The sequence below is a fragment of the Colletotrichum navitas genome (assembly GCF_030913465.1).
Source record: "Colletotrichum navitas strain CBS 125086 chromosome Unknown LY79scaffold_7, whole genome shotgun sequence".
Classification (NCBI taxonomy): domain Eukaryota; kingdom Fungi; phylum Ascomycota; class Sordariomycetes; order Glomerellales; family Glomerellaceae; genus Colletotrichum; species Colletotrichum navitas.
In genome coordinates, this window is record NW_026850553.1 from 761,764 (window position 1) to 782,598 (window position 20,835).

The 20,835-nt window shown below is 52.5% G+C and overlaps 5 protein-coding genes across 5 annotated transcripts; 4 read left to right on the top strand and 1 right to left on the bottom strand.

Moving 5' to 3' along the window:
* Positions 1 to 88: 88 nt before the first annotated feature.
* Positions 89 to 2,270, top strand: LY79DRAFT_541115 (pre-mRNA processing factor 3). Its single transcript, XM_060556916.1, has one exon. The coding sequence runs from the start codon at positions 557 to 559 to the stop codon at positions 2,018 to 2,020; it is 1,464 nt and encodes a 487-aa protein (XP_060418569.1). The 5' UTR covers positions 89 to 556; the 3' UTR covers positions 2,021 to 2,270.
* A 399-nt stretch (positions 2,271 to 2,669) lies between these two features.
* On the bottom strand, positions 2,670 to 3,788 carry LY79DRAFT_541119 (histone-fold-containing protein). Its single transcript, XM_060556917.1, has 3 exons — positions 3,628 to 3,788; positions 3,376 to 3,569; positions 2,670 to 3,323 (listed from the first exon to the last, which is right to left on the bottom strand). The coding sequence occupies exons 1-3, from the start codon at positions 3,644 to 3,646 to the stop codon at positions 3,126 to 3,128; spliced, it is 411 nt and encodes a 136-aa protein (XP_060418570.1). The 5' UTR covers positions 3,647 to 3,788; the 3' UTR covers positions 2,670 to 3,125.
* Positions 3,789 to 5,734: 1,946 nt separating this feature from the next.
* LY79DRAFT_666594 (histone-fold-containing protein) lies at positions 5,735 to 6,168 on the top strand (the record flags this gene model as incomplete). The annotated part of the gene is made up of 3 exons (XM_060563251.1): positions 5,735 to 5,744; positions 5,809 to 5,946; positions 6,005 to 6,168. 3 exons carry the CDS (start codon positions 5,735 to 5,737, stop codon positions 6,166 to 6,168), a joined length of 312 nt encoding a protein of 103 aa, XP_060418571.1.
* Positions 6,169 to 12,289: 6,121 nt separating this feature from the next.
* LY79DRAFT_356744 (uncharacterized protein) lies at positions 12,290 to 13,390 on the top strand. Its single transcript, XM_060552697.1, has one exon. The coding sequence runs from the start codon at positions 12,445 to 12,447 to the stop codon at positions 13,021 to 13,023; it is 579 nt and encodes a 192-aa protein (XP_060418572.1). The 5' UTR covers positions 12,290 to 12,444; the 3' UTR covers positions 13,024 to 13,390.
* Positions 13,391 to 15,569: 2,179 nt separating this feature from the next.
* Positions 15,570 to 19,575, top strand: LY79DRAFT_666595 (uncharacterized protein; the record flags this gene model as incomplete). The annotated part of the gene is made up of 3 exons (XM_060563252.1): positions 15,570 to 15,587; positions 17,533 to 18,334; positions 18,395 to 19,575. 3 exons carry the CDS (start codon positions 15,570 to 15,572, stop codon positions 19,573 to 19,575), a joined length of 2,001 nt encoding a protein of 666 aa, XP_060418573.1.
* Positions 19,576 to 20,835: the final 1,260 nt, after the last annotated feature.

The following is a 20,835-nucleotide window of genomic DNA, read 5'->3' on the forward strand; positions in this document are numbered from 1 at the left end:
GAGGGGAACTTTTTTTTAGCGGTGGCAGGCGGCAGAAAATCGGAGGACCCGCCTTTGGTCTTTTTTTCCCCCCCTGCACAACAATAGGCACTGCGCCAGGCTCCAAGGCAGCACAGCACCAGCCACTCACACTAGGTACTTACACACAGAGCCACTGCAGGAGCCTCAATGTAGATAATCAATCTACACGACCTTCAAGCACCTGGCACGACAATACTCTAACAAGCAAACGCGTACCTTTGTCTGCCCCCAGAAACCCACAACATTCATCGCTATCGCAACGCCTTCCCGCCCAGAATTCCTTCTCCGAGTCTGTCAGTCTGCTGCTTTAGGTCCTCACTCTATTCGCCCACGTCGACACGCTTTGCGTCTGCTGTTTCGCTGTGCGACCGACCACCTCAACGGGAGCCTCGCTCACGGTGCAGACCCAAGCCGCTCATCACTACTGCAAGCGGTCTCTCTCTCTAAATCGCCTCATTATTTTGTGATTTCTGATTAGCTGGGAGCCTTTCGCGTCGATCACTTCGAAGCCCTTCGGCATCTCTACATCACCGTGATGGATCGGCGGCCAGACTCGGTGGGCCTTGGGCCTCGTCATGATCCGAATTCCCGAGTGTCCAAGCCAGAATCGGCCGCTGATAAGATGGCTGCACTCAAGGCAAGAGTCGCAGCAGCGATTGGAGGTACCAAAGCAAAGGGTGGTCTCAATGTCGGGTTGCACCCAGTACTTGAGGGCCTCAGCCAAGCAAAGCCTCTGGGCAGAACAAGCGATGTGAAGCCATCGGGCATCCGGTCACAATTTGAAACCAGCTCAGCGAATTCGTCTGGCTACAGAACGTCAGATGCGTCAGGGCGCAATCGCGACGGCACGCAACCGAATCCATACTTCAACGAGCAACTGGCAGCACAGCCAGCAGGTGGTAAACAACGACAAGCTAGGCCGCTACACTTCCACCCGAAGGGCAAGTTCATACAGCAAGCCGCCGCGCTGCGGCGGCAGGCTGCCCTGGAGGAAATGAAGAAACGAATTGCTGCACAGACCAGGAAGGCTGGTATTGAGGATGAAATGGACATGGAGAAAAACCTCATTGTCGAGGCCCCTCCCGATATCGAATGGTTCGACGAAGGACTGGTGGATGGCACATATGAAAACATCGAAGATGAGTCACGTCTCAAGCTCGACAAGGAAGACACCATCGTCACTGAGTACATTCAGCACCCCGTCGCGCTGGAGCCACCACAGGAGAAGAACACGCCGGCGGTGAAGCCGATGTACCTGACGTCGAAAGAGCAGAAAAAGCTCAGAAGACAGAGAAGAATGGCGGAGCTCAAGGAACAGCAGGCAAAGATCAGGCTTGGGTTGGTGCCAGCACCGCCTCCCAAGGTGAAGAAGAGCAACATGATGCGTGTCTATGCAGATTCGGCAGTGAAGGATCCGACGGCAGTGGAAAACCTTGTCAACCGGCAGATTGCGGAACGCCAGCAAAACCACTTGCAGGCCAACGAGGAGCGCAAGCTTACCAAGGAAGAGAAGCACGACAAACTCGCTGCAAACCAGGAGAAGGATGCCGCCAAGGGTATCCACGTATTGGTTTTCAAAATAAACAGTCTGGCGAACGGCCAGCACCGGTTCAAGATCCAAAAGAACGCCGAGCAGTACGCCCTTACAGGGATCTGCGTCATGCATCCCAAGATGAACCTTGTCGTCGCGGAAGGCGGCGAACACAGCATACGCAAGTACAAGAAACTCATGTTAGATCGTATCGACTGGACAGAGAACACGCCATCGCGGGAGGGCAAGACACAGCAACAGGTGCGCGAGTGGCTGGTGGCAGAGAATGAGAGGGGAGACCTCAAGGACATGTCGCACAATGAGTGTAAACTGGTATTTGAGGGCGAAGAGAAGACGAGGGCGTTCCGCAAGTGGGGGAACAAGGTCTGCGAATCCGATGCCGAGGCTAAAGACGCGTTGGCCCGGGCCAAGATGGAGAATTTTTGGGCGCTCGCGAAGAGTGTCTGAGAGAACCTGAGGGCGAGATATGAGAACCCCGGAGCTTCGCTGGATATGGTGGGATATCGATGAGATGGATCGGAAAGCAAACACATTCCCTCTCATCCCTGATAACTGGCTCGATGAGAGGGTTATTGCAGCGTAGGCGCATCTTGTAGTTCGACTATACGACAAGGAACTTGTCAGAATACCGTCTCTATCCGAGACACAAATGCAATTAGCGGAGTCATTTAGGGCTAACCGATGAGACTATTGATGGGAAACTCCAAAGCGGGCTGGTCGGTGAGGCTATTCTCAGCCCTGCTGATTTAGACTGGACAGATGCCACTTTGATTTGAAATTAAGGCAAGCCAACCCCCGTTGGCGTGACCAAGAGGTTCCGGTCGGACTCAGCCCGCCCGGTAGGTGAAGGCATTCAAACCAAACACACCGACGTGGTGAGATGTCAGCAGTATGGATGGCGTCGCACGCGCAGCACAAGCTCTGCCACATAGACGGGCTATTTTTCTTCCCCTGTCCAAAATTGCTAGATTAATGGGCGATCATAAACGTGTGAAGTCTTGCGATGCGACGCAACGGAAGGCCAAGTGTTAGCTTGTTCACTAAGTGCTTTAATTTCCAGTCACCTGGACATCTGGATGAGAAATAGAAAGACAGAAAGCACGTAATATTACAACATTGTTTGATCTGTATTGTCTTTGACTGAGCCTGTTCTCCATTTTTCCAGCCATATGACGTTGAAGCAGGGGGTAGACGAGTTCTCCTAGAACCACATTTCGGGTCGCTCATGGTCGGTAACGCCTCGGATCTCTGGGGGGGCAGTGCCAATCAAAGAGGTCCGTTCGTGAATGTCTGGCCACGCCGGTTGTGCCGACTGCCATGCAATATAGAGCAGCTATCTCATCACGGGGAACGAGTAGGATAACTAGTGTTCATGTGTTTGCCATTGAATGCAGTCATCCTTTACTGCTATGTAATGTACAACCCTTGCGTTATTCTTCAACGCATTGTAAACGCCAAATTACCCCCAAAACCAAGACGGTCCATTCGTCAAGCATTCCCAAACGCGAGTCGTAAACCACCCATGAAAAGAGAAAACCAAAATGTGAGGCGCTTAGTTGCGCTCACCGCGAAGGCGGCGGGCGAGCTGGATGTCCTTGGACTGGATGGTGACACGCTTGGCGTGGATAGCGCAGAGGTTGGTGTCCTCGAAGAGCGAGACGAGGTAAGACTCGACAGACTCCTGAAGGGCACCGATGGCAGACGACTGGAAACGGAGGTCGGACTTGAAGTCCTGTGCGATCTCACGAACCTGTGACGAGTGTTAGTTAAAGAGTTATCGCACTGAGACGGGATGGTCTTACCAGACGCTGGAAGGGGAGCTTGCGGATCAGAAGCTCAGTGGACTTCTGGTAGCGACGGATCTCGCGAAGAGCGACGGTACCAGGCTTGTAGCGGTGAGGCTTCTTGACACCTCCGGTAGAGGGGGCGCTCTTGCGAGCGGCCTTGGAGGCAAGCTGCTTGCGAGGAGCCTTGCCACCAGTGGACTTACGGGCGGCTGTGGGGTAATAGATCAGTAAAATGCGGGAATGTGATCGGAAGGTGAAGGTGCTTACTCTGCTTAGTGCGGGCCATTGCGACTGTGTTGTGGGGGATGAAAGTTGATGGGGTTTGTTTTGGTGTTGATGAGGTTTGATCGGTTCCTGAATGCGGATGGGTTGTGAGTGGATGTAGAAGAGAAGGTTGAGGAGTGGGTGGAGGGTGGAGGGAAATAAATAGGTAGGCAACTGGGCTGACGGCAGAGGGGAGTGATTGTGCGCCAAAGGGAAGGTGGCCTGTGCGTGCCTGCCTTGTCCGCATGGGTGTATAGGAAAATGCCGTTTGGGCAGGCGCGATCTCTTTGCAAAAAGACGGGTGCAGTGGGCGGGATTTGGGGCTTTGTTGTTCAAACGAGTGAATGGCTGAATTTTGATTGGTTGGAAATCTTGCAACATCTGCGACGCCACCCCATCTTTTCCTCCCAAGCACTCGGCAGGGGCGGTACGTACCCTTGGCTAGCGACCCCGGCGGCCCACTTGTAGCGCAATCGAGCGTGTGTCACTGTCAGTGTCTGCAGAGACGCGGTCTGCAGTGTCTTTCCCCTCCCGAGTTACCCATGCGGCACGAGGTGTGTCCATCCAAGTTTCCGCCTCCTATTCCCTGTCTGTGAAAAATGCGGGATGCAGTACCTGCCTCATCGGCAGTATTCATCAAACGCGGTGCTCGTCTTACGCGTCATTTTTACAGTTCGTTTTTCTTTTCTTTTCTTTTCTTTTCTTTTCTTAATAGGAAGAGAGAAAGAGTCCAGATCGTTTTCATTCTGTTAGGGTTACTGTCGTTGCGTATTTATTCAATCTACTTCGCTCAGCCGATTACTTGGTTCATCTTAAACTGCTGTTGCCGCCTGTCGAATGCCCCTTAGCAAGTGAACGTTGATCCGTCTTTTTTTTTTTTTCTTTTTTTCACTTCTCAGGTCCCCATTCGTCCCTCTTCGGTGGCAGGGAATTCGGTAACAAATCCGGTTGCGTCAAACGCGACGCGGTAGCGACGAGGTGCACCTCACACCCCGTACGCGACTGGTAGGGCCGAGGCTAGAGATGCTGGGTCTCGGACTAGTTAGGCCAGTGAGTGGCACCAACGGTCGATATGGGCCACCACGACCACGATGAGCCCGGACATGCAAAGTCACATTCTTAAACGGACCCTGTTCACGCTCCAACTGCGAGCAACGCGTGAATGTCGGGTTCGCAAAGTATCTGCCGACTCGGAGGGGTTTTTCACTTTTTCTTTTTCTCTTCCTCTCATCCACATGCTGTTACATGTCGCCCTGACTCATCCGTCAAGCCCGTGCAGCAAAGGTGATCTGGCATCTAGCTCCCATTCAACTGCCGCACACGTGATATAGTGAAGCATAGGTCGTCGTCACTATCTCGAGCTTAGTATAGGCACCAGCTATCGCCTCAATGTGCTTGATGTAATTTATAAATGAGGCCAACATCAAGCAACTATAGCTCTATGGTTTGTGAAAGGCCCGCTTACTGTGTGTACGTTACCTAATCGAAGGGCTGCTGTTACAGTCCAACGATGTGACGACGGATGGCCATGCCCTAGATCCCAGCCACCAAAGCACCTGCTCTGCATCATTCTGCTTTGGGCTGAAGAGGAACAACCAGGGTGCAAAGTAGTTATTACTAGTCACAATGCCTGGAAGGCCCAAAGTTGGTTGGCCAAAGGGCTAGGCAAGCTAAATGTGTACGGTAAGGCGACGACAGTTTCCATATGTAGGTACTGTGGCAGAGTGGGTAAGATTATGGTTGGGAAAATGGGGAGGGATCTTGGTTGGCTGCGTAAATCATTCCATCCCCTGTTACAACCTGATGTTGCTGGTCTGTGCCTTTCCCCTTTCCCGAAATGGGCGCATTGGTTTGTTTTTCATTTTCACCTTCGCGTCGCGACAGGGTGATCCGATCTGAGGTACGTACCCGCTTTTCCTGGCTGATCCCAAAGCTCACCTGTCCCACGCGCTTTTGATATAAATGTCTTCCCCCTCTGCGCGTCTGCAGCGAAGTCTACTCTCGTTATCCAGCCCTACGTTATCTCAACCTAAACAACTCGTTCCTACGCGACTCTTCCCCCCCCCCTCCATTATCACCTCCAACTTCCACTTTAAACACTTTTTTGAAAATGACTGGACGTGAGTGTTGACCCCATATTTAGACTTCCCCCCCTGGCACACGCGCTGACTCTCACTTCTACAGGCGGCAAGGGCGGCAAGGGTCTCGGCAAGGGCGGTGCCAAGCGCCACCGCAAGATTTTGCGTGACAACATCCAGGGTATCACCAAGCCCGCTATCCGTCGTCTCGCTCGTCGTGGCGGTGTCAAGCGTATTTCTGCCAGTACGTTACATCGTTGTATTGCCTCCGCTGTCCATATGTCTAACGTGAATCTTCACAGTGATCTACGAGGAGACCCGCGGTGTCCTCAAGTCCTTCCTCGAGGGTGTCATTCGTGATGCCGTCACCTACACTGAGCACGCCAAGCGCAAGACTGTTACCTCTCTGGACGTCGTCTACGCGCTGAAGCGCCAAGGCCGCACCCTCTACGGTTTCGGTGGTTAAGCGTTGTTTTCTTGCATGTCTGTTACGAATCTTTCTTGGGCCATGATGCGATCCACCACGCGGCGCGGTGGCACAAACGGACTTAGGGAGTGGAGTGTTTTGTCATGAATGACTATGGGTTTGGCTGGTTTTGGGTGTTATACTGTACCATACGGGAAACAATGGGGTTCTACATGGATGGCTTGATTAGCTTGAGACATAATCAATCCCACGCTGGGGTATGTTTTGATCAGTCTTGCATCTTTCGGGCATTGCTATTGTCTGGTGTGCAGTGCGTGTGTTCGTGTGATGTCCCACAGCCTAAGGCGTGTCTCGTGGTATATGTGCTACCTCCGGTTACTTTCTGCGTTTATGATGAGCTGCACCATTTTTTCGTAGCAACTGTCTCGTTTATAACATGTCGGCTAAGCGTCTTGGCCCTTCTGGTCCCTTTGTGTGAGTCATAGTGTCTATACCCAACCTTAGCCTCAAGTGATTCGATGTCTTGGCACTGTAAACTTGGTCAATTCCACTCCTGTATATGTCGCTGTCGCGCATGACACATAGTATGGTTGGTTGTTTTGTCTGGTGTGGCCATGTCACGATGCCGTGAACCATCTCCGAGATCGAGTGGTAAGCATGGCGTCCATCACGACAATGTGCTATCTGTTGGGAGTTTCTCTCGTTTTCCATTCTTCCGGGTGTTCTAGGTTCAACGACATTGGCTTCATGTTGAGATTTGACAAAGTAAGCATAACCCTAACCCCCGTCTCATACAGCTGCAAACCCCTCACGTGTTCCAGTGTGGCCATCTCTAGAACTTTGGCTTTCAGTTTTAGAGAGATTCCCAATTTTATGGTCCATGGCGCGATTGGCAGATTTGTACCCGCTGAATGAGAAGTGGTGCGTGGAGGTTTTCCCATCTAGCAGACACACTTGAACAGCATATTAAAATATACAAGTGCACCATTCATGACGCATATCCCATCCGAACACATCATATCATCAAACAGAGGCCAGAAAGCAACATCACAGAGTGACAAGTGTGAGGAAATAAATCACTTGTTGTCCAAACCGAGCAGACACACGAATCAAACGATCGTCAGCCCCCCCCCCCCCCCCCCCCCCCCCCGCGGCAACCTCGGTGGTTTGGCCTATATGAACTTCAACTGAGCCTACCGACCGAGCCCAAAGAAAACGATGAAGTCGCAAGCTAGTCGTTCCGCCGCTATAGAGCTGTAAAAGTATAACGACGCTCACGAGGCTACCGGTGGGACCGAATGGATGACGCCGCACCAACCAATCGTATATTTCGGGAAGCCGAACGTACAACGAGTCGCTTCCTGTCACAGGCAAGCCCGCCACAGTATCCAAGGCCTAGCACATACAATACAATCATCCGGTAACTGTATCTGGTCGAATCAGGGGCTCTGCCGCTCCCATTCGACGAAGGACAGTCGGAGTATCCAGCACTTAGACAAAGCCCCGACACGGAAAGTTGCTCCATACCGCCAACCCTAGACGATAACGTACATGTGTCGTGCTAACTTAAATATAAATTACCTAATTAAAACAACTACTATGCACAACGCTCCGAATCAGCCTCGTGGCTGTTGAGACGAAACGTTTACGGGCAGTTGAAGGGCGTTCGCTCGCCACGTGGCGACGAACAAGAAATCGTGATTGACGGCTCCAATACCAACCCGTGAAGGATAAATAGCAGATATCTCATCCATAGTGTAACCATGGTGCAGATAATCGATGGTTTCAGTGAAGAATTTCATCCCAGATGGGACCTAAGAAGAGTTATAGATGCAGGCTGACCGACATATGCCGCAATGAAAAGGCCCATAAGAAGAAACATCGGCCCCGGAATTCCGAAGCTATAATACCAAATAACATTCGCGGGCTTACTCGCGGCTTCGAAACGTTGCTAATCACATCACACCTACGGCCCCAGGGTCCAACAGACACCCAGGTGTTCAATGATGAAAGTAACGTAAACCACGGCATGATCATACACAAACGAACGAATCAGGAATTGAGCTCGACCACTCACGGTATGGAAACATTTCATCAGCTGTAGTGCGCTGGCACGTACCGGGGTCAAGGCTGGTTGGTTGGTTTGGACTCCTCCACGAGTGTCTATCTCTAGTACGACTAGAACAACAGTACAGGTAAGCCCAGCTGGTGCTAAGATGGAACCAATCATGTGAAAATTGACTCAATCCATCAACGAAGGGTCATTCATGCACAACTAAGATACACGCTGCTGCACAATTTCCAAGTGGCAGACCACAGTGGCTGATTGTCCCATGTGTACGACACACGTGAGCCGACATAGAACCCAGTTGATTGATCTGCCCATATGTCTGTCAACATCGATGTGACGGACAAGGATAGGGCAAATCAGCCGAACTAGGTATCTAACCCTCTACACGAAGCCACCTAATCACGTAGCCGGACCTGAATTGCACATACCGAGCCAACCGTATACGGTATTATCAAGCGCACCGAGTCAGCCACTGAAAGGGAGTTTTATGCATAGGCTCGTAGATAGATACACAAATTCTTGCAGCTGGAACAGGGTAGATACAGCGTCGACGAAGTTCATGTATCCTCCCTAGGCGAAAACATCCAGCAGCATGGCCCATCAAGGAAAGGTTGGCCGCAGGGCATTATACGATATGACGTCTACTCGCATAAATATACTCACCGCGGTGGTTATCTTTGTCGCAGGAGACTACCCTGACAATGACTAGTAGAATTAGGTCGCGGTCCATACCACCAGCTTACGCAGGACCGGAAACTCGAACTTCCCGGAACTTGGTGCAGAGAAGAAGCGAAAGTAGGCCGCATGCACAGGTAGAATAACTCACAACTGCCCAGCGTCACGGGCAAGACAGAAACCGAGGGAAAACAGCATACGGACAAATAAACGCCGCGGCTAAAAGTAGTTCACAACAGGCCGTTGCAGCAAAGACTTGGCTGATTCACCCAAACTAAGCTTCCTAGCTTGTGACTGGGCTGCCATATCAAAGTCCAAGTAAAGAGCGCCATAAGACGTTAGGCCGAGCAGGAGAGAAACACTAATAGAGAATATTGACTGTCTGTGGCAGAATAGCATAAGGAGCTCGCCTAGGATATGCTGGACAACGGGCGACTGTGTCGATGATAGTAAGGGCTGTTACATATGCGAGAGAGAATCACGCATGTACGAATCACCTGGGTCGACGAAAAACCGGTACGATCTACGAGCCCTGCCCGAATTCCCGGCTCGGGTGGTGCGGGCAACCCAAATAATCAGAGCAGTGTCAAAACCGAGCCACTGACATGTGGTAGAAGGAGATTGTGTCAGGGGTTGAACCATCCAAGTCATTACACCTTTTTGCCGTTCTCGAGATAAACAACTTGGGTTCATATGGCCTGCCGCAGATCGTGCACAAGAATTCCGCCAAAGGAACACTCATACCCCGAGATCTGCCCCCTCTCGCTGGCCTTGGGCCACCCTGCCATCTCTCAGACTAGAAGCAACAACTCGAGAGCGTACCATAGCGAGTGACGTGCAGACAAGAGCTATTAGGAAGAGGGGAGTGACTTGGTCTCCCAACAGAAAAGATACTACTGACACTACTGGTCCTCTGGAAACCGATCATCGAGGGCAGAGAAGTCTTTATGTGAGCAGGGCTCGGCTACAGCGAACATGCAAGCACCTGGGTGAGAGGACGCATGCAATATAATCGCCTTTGGCGGGTGACGATAACGAGGATTAGCGTGGTGTATTGCAGCGTAGCGTACAGCAACCTAACCCGACAAACATAAGAAGAGGGCTACGCCGGTAAGAAAAAGCAATCGCGGTCCATTGGTTGGTAGTATGCGGCTGGGTCGCTGCCAGATCAGAACGCTCCAGAGCCGAATCCATGAGGCAGCCGAGGAAAGAGTTCCAGGGGACGGGAATTGGGGCCGGGAGCTAAGTCACAGGCCAGACGATCTCAGGCGTCAATGCAAGAGGCAACCCAACTTTGAGGCGCAAAGATGAGTTCAGTGGCGAGAAGGGAAGCCTTGATCCCAATACAGTTTAGAGCCAGAGAAGTGCACATGGTTTATCCGGCAGATAATGCTAGATGAGTTTGGCAATGAAGCGTTGGACCGGTTGGCTGGGCTGAGCCAGGTAGTGTGAGTGATTCGATGGAGACCCAACTTCGGACGGGGCCGGATGGGACCCAAAGATGCAATTGTGGAAAATGACAGGAAAAAACACGATGATGGACACACGGGCAAATGTGCGGCTGTGATGTTTGGGAGTAGCGAGCACTTCCGAGGTGGGTACCTACCCAGAGGTAGACTAGCGCGGGCCTTGAATTGCAGAGTCGATAGCGCGCAGTGGAATGCGCCAGCCGAGGTGTACGTGTAACACACTACCGGTACACAACGCGATGCGTACCTTTGCCACCTGCCTTGTTTTATGCACCCCCGGAGCATCTCAACTTGATCTTGCCCGAGTTCTCGTACACATTCAGCCGACAGGAAATCTCAGCCTGTTCCGATGGGTGGGTGAGTGCACACGACGGTTCTCTGGACGGCCATGCAAGTATCCGAGTTGCGATACCCAGGATCGTCAGCACTCGTTAACAGCACCATTCGCAGTCATGTATTGTGGAGTATTATGAACCGGGGGGATGGCTATTACTCAGTTCAACCGCGCGTCGGCAGTTATCGGCCGAGCGTTTTTATGATATGTTTTGTGATTTTGAGCCAGGCTCTATTCTATGTGAGGCGACTTGTTTTCGCCGCGGTTGACAGTACTCGGAGAGCTAGGTAGCAGATACGCCGCGCTGCTCTATTCAGAGACGGACGGTGTGGTTTGTAAGGTTGCATCCACCTTTTCCTTCTTATCCGACTGGGCCGGCAGCTGCGTCAAGGTTACAAGCAAGAGTGAGTGATTTGAACATGAGGTACGGGCGGATGTGAATACGAATTCGTGGAGGCAGGCAAACGCCGAAAAAAATGCAATGGGATGTACGGATAGCAACGATGCGATATCCGAACCCACACACTAAAGCCGCCTTGGCCGGAGCTACCGATACTACGTGCCTCGGCGTTGGTGTGTCTCGGTCGGCCCTACGCGAGTCTACAAGTATTTGTAAGCCACACCAACCGACTGCCACCTTCCGGGAGAATGAGGGAAAACGCCACTGGTGGAGAGGTTGGACTCGGCGATGGAACCAATAGAAAGTGGTGGCCGTCGGCTCAGCCACACTTGGCGGGAAAACTTTTACTTCCGCAGTAATGCCAGGTGTTTGGCTGGCTGGCTAGCTGGCTGGTTACTCACTTACTGTATCGACCGAAACACAAGCAGTAAGCTTTTGTCTCCCCCACGCTGTACCGGAAAAGAGGGGGGAAAAGTCTGACACCCTCAATTTCTGGCATGTCACTGATACAGTGAGTGGCACTACCTAGCTGGGGAGGCCGAAGACCAGACCAGACCAGACCATCCACTTGGCTGCAGCACAGGAAACATTGAGACGCTTCTTCTCCCCACTCGCTTTTTCCCACGCTTTCGTCCCTAGACATCTTGCTGCATACGCACAGACCCTGTCAGTTTCTGCGTGCCGCCTTTCGGTCAGTGCGGCACATCGGGTTTAATCTTTTCTCTTCAGTCTCCGAGGATGAGCGATGGCCCGATGGGATACGGGCAGGTTGAGATGCGCGGCGGAATTCAACGGGCTTAGTTCGGCGTGGCCCGACCGCAGCACACGCACACACGCACCACCTGCAGTGCTCTTCAGCTGGTAGATGAAGGCACACATACCAGGCTTTGACTAAAGGCACATGCGCAAGCATGCATTCGCGCTGGTGACGAAATTTTTGGCCGGACCGTAGATGAGTGAGCCAGACAGGATGACTGACATGCCGCGGATGCCAGAGGGAACCCCGTCCTCGTCCAGACCGGCTCCAGCCGCACTCACTGTGGTCAAAAAGGATCATTCACATCGCCTCGAGCCGAATCGTGTTCGTCGGACTGCTCTAACATGTGCTCAGCTTCGTCGTCAGCGCCAACCGCTGCGAAAGGCCCGGCTGTGCCTTGACAAGGGCTGTAGGTTATGCAAAGCGTGACGCATGCGCATCTGACCTACGCCTTTGGATCTCGGCCCATCCCCTGTCATGCTGCAAACCCAAATCCATGATGCACAGTAGTAGTGTATAGGCCGTTTTTAGGGTTGCTGGCTGGACCTATTTGTGTGGTAGTAGTAGTAGTAGTAGTACGACGGAGTACAGCACGCAGCATGGGTACCGATGCGGTTCTGCATGCAGACTAGACTGTACGAGGCCCACGGAATTCAATCAAACCAAACACTAATTTGCCAGTTCTCTGAAAAATTGGCACAATCGTTGATGCGCTGCATTGTACTTGGACTTTGGACTTGCGGGCTGGACCGGCCGACCGCCGCGGCGACCCACATACGGCCGGCGGAGGGGTATTCGAGACTGCTCCAAGTCCCTGCAGATTGTCATGGATGCTATATTGGTATGGCAGTTGGCGTGCACAGTATCAATGTGTCATGCGGCAGATCCAGGAATGCCAGTGATGGAGAAGAGGAGAACTCTCCCTACGAGTTGCGATCCAAAGACAGAAAGCTCCGTACTGACTCACTTTCGAGATGCCTGGTATCCGTCTACGTGTACATATGTAGTATGGAGCAAGGTGGAACGACCAGCTGCGAAAAGAGGCACAATGCACTGACGTCTGATTCATGCCGCCGATGGGTGCCCTCCCTACCCAAATTTGCGGCGCAAGGCAATAGCCCAGGTTGTTTAGCTCAGCTTTTGAGCTTGACTCCTCAGTTTGAGTACGAGCTTCGCTACATAAACTAGAATGCACCCTAGGTCACACTCCCATGGAGATAATTATCCGAGGAAACCCGCTCGGTCGGGGTCCGGCAGACGGGAGTGGGGGGGCCGCCGGGAAGGTGGAGACGTGTCAGCCGACCTGCATGATGTGGCTGGACGTTTACTCCGCCCAGGGACTAGGTACGTGCCTCGGTAAAGCTAAATGAAGAGTCGACCATGGGTGGCCTAGTTGAGCCACAACAGATGAATTCGCAAGTCAGTCACAGATTGAGAGCCTGCGTATGGCCGGCCACCTGAATAGAACATTGGCACATGCCGAAAAGGCCTTTGGAATTTAACCAACGTAGCAACCGCAGCCAAGAACGGAGGCCGAGGCCGAAAGAGCTCGCCTAAGAGGACAGAATAGCGCTAAAGCATAAGGGGAGCCTGCAGATGTATACATACGTACGAACCTGCAGCTGTATAGCGACAGCCACTATCCACTAGCCACAACCCCCCCTTTACTTTCCCCAGCATGGGCCGCAAGCACCAGGTACTCTGGCTGGAAACCGATGCCGGATGAAGTGCGCCAAGACATGGTCACCATGGAACAAAGGCGCACTGAGGGGTCGGGTGTGCCAGAGACAAATTACACGGTGGGAGGCCATGATGCGAAGAGATGGGGGCCCCGACTTCAATTTCGCATATCGTACGCTGCATGTAGTCTGGGGACCCAATGGCGAGATACCTATTGCCCGACTTAACGGAACGATGACGGAATGATACAAGTCACGCGCAATGGAAAAACTTCAGACGGCGTCGTGTTGGTTTCCGTCTGGCGTACGTGCATAGAGTACAAACCCAAAAATACTGGCAGGACAAAAAGTCTACTATGTAGGCATGCTTGGGTTGGGGGGAGTCCTACCTATGTGCGAAAACAGACGCTGGGGGAGGGAGCCAAAAGGACAAGAATTAGACATGCCACTCCATGATTAGGTCATCATACGAGAAAAGAGGCACAGGACGTGACATCATCCATGATCACCCTTGCAATTCATCCGAGTGAATGTCATTATCATGGAACGTTACTCTCGTTAGTCAGCAGCGGTGAGCAGGCTCGGATGCATCGCAAGGGTGTGATGTAGCACTTCTGTAATGTACACAGCAAGAAGCATTTGGTAATACATTCTCAGGGTCCCTCTGTATGAAGGCACCGGAGCTCTGGATTGGGGACGGAGGAGGGGCCCTTGATTGCGAACTCAGGCACGGGAAACGGCCGTTTCCTGGTGTGAATGCGTACCTGCAGCGCGGCAAGCCACGAGATCGGTCGAAGCCAGGCTTTTTGTTCCCCCAGGTATAACTGCATACCGAATGGGTGAATGCAAGCCTCCGACAGGACAATCAAAGGATTTTAGTGGCTATCGCTCTGTAGTGTTGCATTACAGCTCAACCGGGGTTGGGGACTTTCAATGGCTTGCTTCGGCTTGATCGAAGACCCGACTCTCGCCCAACTTAGCCAGTGTGGCTGAGCTCAAGTTCCTCCCCTCCTTTCCTGTAGCCCAACTGCGGACAACGGCAGACGAAAGCCGACTCTCCACATAAACTACCGGTACAACTCAACCACTTCCTCCACCATGTCTAGCTTCCCAGCGCAGCACCGTGGCTTTCCGAGCCTTGGCCGACGGCTTCCCGTCCGCGGCTGTCATTATTCTCCTCAAGGAAAGGTTCGAAGGGGGGAGTGGGGAGGAGGAGGAGGGGGCGTAACAAGGAAAAAAGCGGAAGGGAAAAAAAAAAAAAAAGACCCTGCCCTAAACTCCGGAGAAACTGGTCATGGCTACCTATTAGCACGGGCCCCTGTTCCCTGCCGTCATTTTGACTTGGCCCGATGGACCCTTCAAACATCTACCCCATGCGAAGTGCCGTACCTAGATAAACTAGTGTAAAGGAAAACTTGTACTAAGGCACACACACCGGTGAGCATGGCAGCGATCGTCGGGTTCCCCCCTCCATCTCTACCTACCCCTCTCCCCTGAACAGGTCGAGCCGGGGCCTTCCCACACTTCACAGGGAAGCGCCCCGCCATCGGTGTTTGCCAACAAGACGCAGCATGGCAGAAGACTTGGCCAGCCATACATGGTGTGTATAAACAAAGTACGTAGTGCATTCTACTAGGTACGATGTACTATGGCGGCTGAGATGACAGCATGATACGGGTATGCTTTGGGAGGTGAGAAGGCAGGTATGCTCGTGCAGACCGAAACATTGCCGAGCCATCATTGACAACCTCATATTAGGTGGATAAGACACTCACTCCGCATGGATCAAAGAGGCCTCTTCGCTCGAGAGATATGCCAGAGCACGGCAGGGTCATAGGGTGGGTTGATTCTCCGACTCCCTCCATATCAAGAACCAGTCGACCCAATAGAAACCTGTCAGGGCTGGGGGTGGGTTACATGTTCTACGAGCACCTCAGAGGGGATAAGGTCGTTGACGATCAAGCGCCAGCGAGATAAGGTGACGGAAGGCACCATGGCGCTTGCCCTAAAAGTAAAGCACAGTGTGAGCCGAGGTGCCGTGGGAGAACGACGGAGATGACTGACGACGACGAGGTGAGCAGCACTTGGGGAGTGGGCCCACCGCTTAACCCCCCCCATAATGTCATTCCATTGCTCCTCCTGTACTTGCCAATGCAGTCATCAGGTGCTGGATTGGATTGTGGGCTAGGGCGCCCATCAGTGCACCCAGAAAACACTACGATGTAGTGCACAGTCAACCGGTGAGACCTCAGTGGCCCCGTCCGTCCATCCATCCGCCGCCTTACGTCACTCCACCCAGACGCGCGACGGGGTTTTCGATGTCGTTCGTCGCCGAAATGGTCCCATCCAATGTACCTTACTTCTTGATAGCTGCTTTCAACGACCCTTCGGGCATGATTACCCCTTTGCAGTGCTCCATCACAGCCATGTCGGCGTCAGGCTTGCATTTGCACGCTTCCCAAAACCAGATCGCTTTACTTGCTGCAGTGCATATTCCAAGCATTGCGCCGTAGCACTACAACATAGGTAGGCAGACACATTGCACCTTTTTATGTAATAAAAAATCAGTTTGTATTTTACCTCTGTCCTATTTCCTGTGTTAGTCAGCTGTGCAGCATCCATCTGTGATTCACGTTCGCGTTGCGTTGCTGCTGTGCTGTGCTGTGCTTTGCTGGATGATTTGGCGGATGATTTGGCATGGTATGCCCAAAACTGCATGGAACATTCGACCTACTATTCTTAGCGTGCTCACTCATCAAGTTTGCACACTCAGCTGAGTTAACGAACGATCCCCTGAATTACGACGACAGCCACGACGACACGACAACAGCCGCGCAAACGGGTAGCTGCCCGAGAAACCTACAGAACCCTCGAGCAACTTCCCGTCGGCGTGCTTCGGATTGCCTTGAGCCGCCTAGTAATTGCGAATTTGCAATCCTGTAAAAAGCCGCAGATTAGTCACTCCTGCGTCCCGAGCGCCGGGCTCAGCCAGCATCCATTCGTTCTCTAGCGGCGTGGCCTATTTCATTCCCGCGTCAGCTGCTTAAGCTTGAACCTTCCATCGCAAAGACTCGGTATTGCCTGTCTGCCTGCGGCCACTTCACCCTTGATTCCGTGCCCCTCGCCCTCTGAGTCAATTCACTCCTGGACTGGCAGGCATCGGTGCACTGTTTGCATGATCAGTCGAGGTCACGAGGGCCAGTGTTGATTGACTGCCTAGGAAAGCTAGGGTGGAGGGGGATTGACAGGCGAGAGCCATTCCGTCCCGTCTACGTATGTGCATCAAGATTTCGACAGCCCGCGCAAATGCATTATTAAAGCAGCATCGCATCCTTTACACATCTATCCCTGGATGCTTTACGGATCAAGAAAACTCAAACCCTGGTTGGGCCGTTGTCACTCAATAGGCTGGCCGTTATTCCGCGGGCTTCCAAGACGATTGAAAAAAGAAGAAGAAAAAAATTAGGAGGGGGGAGAGCGGTCATCAGTACGTTCGCACTCATTGAAATTTTCTTCCATCCTTTTCCTCCCTGTGCTTCTGTCCCATCCCTCCCTCCCTGTCCCTGTTGTCCCTATCGCCCTACTGCATCATTCTAGTGTAAGGTATAGGTACCCACCCCGGCCCCGATCCCAGACCCCATGCACCCCTGCTCTACCATCACCCCACCACCAAGCAGCCCAAGTCCAAGCCTCGGGTGCTGCCAGCCTATACCTCCGCTTCGCAAAGCGAGCAGATGCGAAGGCGCTACGTACCGTCCACCCCGGTCCACTCCAAGCCCCATGGTCCACTCCGGTACGTATCGTTTACCTCACTAAGAGCGAGGACCGTGGATCCAAGCCAATACGTAGTGCAACTTTGGCGGCACCTTCTTTTGCTCTTCCTATATTTATAAGTCGCCGTCCCTCCGTGGTTTGCCACTCGATCTGATTTCGCATCACAACAACTACAAAACATCCAACCTTCTCAAATAACCGCACCATGCTGTTAACCCGACCCGCTACTGCTCAACCATTCCAGCACCGTCAGCTCTATCACAGTAGCCAGGCATACCACCAACATCAGCCTCAGTGTCAATCCCAACAATCGCATCAGTTGTACCCACAGGCACTCGACCTCGACCTCGACACATCTTTTGACGACCTCACCTGCGATTCGAACTTATCGAGTATATCATCTTCGCCGCTCTCGACTCAGTCCTTCCTCTCCTCCCACTACTCCTTAGCGAACCAGCCTACCAACGTCTCCGACTGTAGCACATCTAACTTGGCCGTGCCAAGAGCGGCTACTACTACCACGGCTTTCGACAGCTCCTCTTTGAGCCTGAACTACCAGCAAGATCTCATGCAGCCAGACGCTTGGGTAATAGGAAACCAGTACGCCCCCAAGCCGGTTGGTCGATTGCCTCATCAGCGGGAGTCTTCTCTTTCTTCTCTGGGCTCTGCTGGCCCTGCCTCGCCTTTCAGCCATAACACAACGAACCCCCAGATTGCAGTCACGGACTCGATACCAGACGGCCTATACGACATGCAGACCCACGATAACAACGCCTTCTATCAACTGGCAAGCAAGTCCATGGCGGTTCCCCACGACAACATGTACCCGAATTATAACGGTTTAAACATCTCGTCGGACATGAGCGGCTACGCATCTGCCACGAATGTCCAAAGACCCCGCTCTGATCGCGGTCTACTACCCGCTCCCGAGCTGTTAGTAGCGGGCAACAGATCACACCCCAACTCGGTGGCAAGTTCTGTCGCTGGTGACTCACCCGCCACCCCGTCGCATGTCGAGCAAGAAGATGACAGGAGGCGCAAAGCTGGTAAGGAAACCACTTTCGATTATATTATGAACTCTTGCTCACCAATGTATGACGATAAAGTCTTCAGTAATGTCCCCAAGTTGGATCGCACAATGACAGACATTTATAACGACGAGCTTTACAGCCCGAACTTCACAATCACATCGGCGTCGCCAGCACAACCACAGATGGCAGTATCTCCCAGTAATGATGTGTTCGCCCAAAGGCTAAGTGCTGCCAACAATCAGCACTTGAGCGCGGCACATTCTCCTGCGTCGAGTGTGTCACGCGATCGGTCTCCATTTCGCCAGGGCTCACCACTCGCCCCGGTTACCAACCACGATTTCGGCGCTGGTATGCAAGCCTCTCATTTGAGATTCAATTCGGCACATCGCATGCGGGAACAAAAGAAGGCTGAACAAGACGCTCAGATGATGAGACAGCAAATGTCCATGAAGTCTGAGCCCGAGACTCCCAAAACTATATCCCCCAAAGATGCTATGCTTGAGTTTCACGATACCGATGGCGATTCATCATTTCCATTGTTTCCTCAAGAACCCGCCGAGTTTGAAGATATTGCAAAGGCTGTCGCCTCCCAGGATTCACAGGCCAGCTTTGCCCGGTCGTCTGTGCACAACGGACCTGCTTTTCCTTATATGCCTGCTCAGTTGCAAACTGGTATTCATATCCCTCAGCAATATCCGTTCATAGCCCACCCGCGCCAGACCCATGCCCAGGATCACGTTCCGCGCTTGAGCTCTGTTGAGTCTAGTTCTGGAGGGTCGGAGGGGACATCAATTTCGAATGGCGTACCCATGTCCAAGCCGGCTGGCGCTGCCGCAGACGGAGGCACATACACGTGCACGTATCACGGCTGCACGATGCGCTTTGAGACACCTGCTCTTCTTCAAAAGCACAAACGAGAGGGACATCGCCAGACACAAGGAATCGGGGGTCCTCGGAGACCCGACACTGCGGCTGCGTCCCCCGATAACATGTTGAACAGCCAAGCCGGACCTCACCGCTGTGACCGCATCAATCCGAGTACTGGCAAGCCATGCCATACAATATTCTCGCGCCCCTACGACTTGACAAGGCATGAGGACACAATCCACAACGCACGGAAGCAAAAGGTCCGTTGTAACCTGTGCACCGAGGAGAAGACATTCAGCCGCGCAGACGCACTTACACGCCACTACCGTGTCTGTCATCCCGACGTTGAATTTCCCGGAAAGCATCGACGTCGCGGCCAGAATGCCTAATTCCTCACAAGATTGCGAGCGCAAGTCCGAATCGCAAACCCCGTTTTGTCGGGAATGTGGCGATCTGCAAACCGTCCAGCGACATCATGCCATGCTGCACAGTTCGGGCGGAGGGCGTCAGATACGCATCATGACGTCGGACAGACGAAGCCAAAGCCTAACCGATGGATGGTGCAAGAGCCCCGCACAAAGCGAGTGTCAGAAAATGTCGGCACCAGGGTATCAATGTCCGCGCAACCAGTCCAACGGTTGTGTCGAAACGTACTGAAAGACGCCAGCGGGGTGGGTAGCCGGAAGGGGGGGGAGGGGTTCCATGGGTGAAATTTCAGGGTCCTCCGACAGTGCAGTAAGGGTCGTGCTGAATGATATCATCATGGCCCGTGCTTTACGACCCTGACGATCCGTATGACCCGTGATGACATCACTCACCCCACCTCGCTCTGCGCGACAGTCTTGCCCTTTTCGACTTTCCCCGACTCAGCCAACGACATCATATCGAGCCTTGGCATGGTCATTCATTCCCGGTCAATGGGTACGCCGAGATGGGAAAGGGGCTTCATGACATTATCGTGTCTTCTGTTGCCTTGTATGCTTTTCTCTTTCTTTCTCCCCCCCCGCAACTGCTGCACCCCCTGCTAGCAACCGACGATGCGTCCAAGCAGTCTCGATGACTGCAACCAATTGTGGTGCACGTCACATCTATGACTGATTTATTCATTCCTCTGCCTCTTCTTTTTTCTACACGTTCCAGCAAGTTCTTGTAGTGTACAACAGCAGCGTCTATTTGTGTTCTTATTTGACGGTGTCACATCTAGTTACGGAGGCAGATGACGATGACGCATGTATACTTTAAAGTATTGGAGCTTGTAGGTATGCTCAACTCATGCATTGGCTAGACAAAAAGAAAAAATACGTTACACGGCCTGGTCTGGGATGGGAATGGTCATATATGGCTGGTTGTACGCAACGGAACGAGTTTATGACAATACAGTGGCCATTATAGAATTACTTAATCCTGTACAATTCACAGAAATGATCAAAACTCCGTTTCGGCCAAATAGCACTGTTTACCACGTTTTAGCGTCTGTGTACAAACCGTATGGTCGTCCGAGTCCCGTTCGAGCTGGATGGGGGCTGTGATTCACAACATTAGATATAATATAGACCTTGATTCAAGCCGATGCTTCGTGATCTTCCTAATCATGACATCCTTGGTGACTTGGCGCGATTGTCCCTACCGTATACATGCTTTCGCGAGTC

Coding starts and splice junctions, on each gene's coding strand:
- LY79DRAFT_541115 (XM_060556916.1), top strand. CDS start 557: ATGGATCGGCGGCCAGACTCGGTGGGCCTTGGGCCTCGTCATGATCCG.
- LY79DRAFT_541119 (XM_060556917.1), bottom strand. Junction 3,324..3,375: donor AGCTCCCCTTCCAGCGTCTG/GTAAGACCATCC, acceptor CACTCGTCACAG/GTTCGTGAGATCGCACAGGA.
- LY79DRAFT_356744 (XM_060552697.1), top strand. CDS start 12,445: ATGCGGTTCTGCATGCAGACTAGACTGTACGAGGCCCACGGAATTCAA.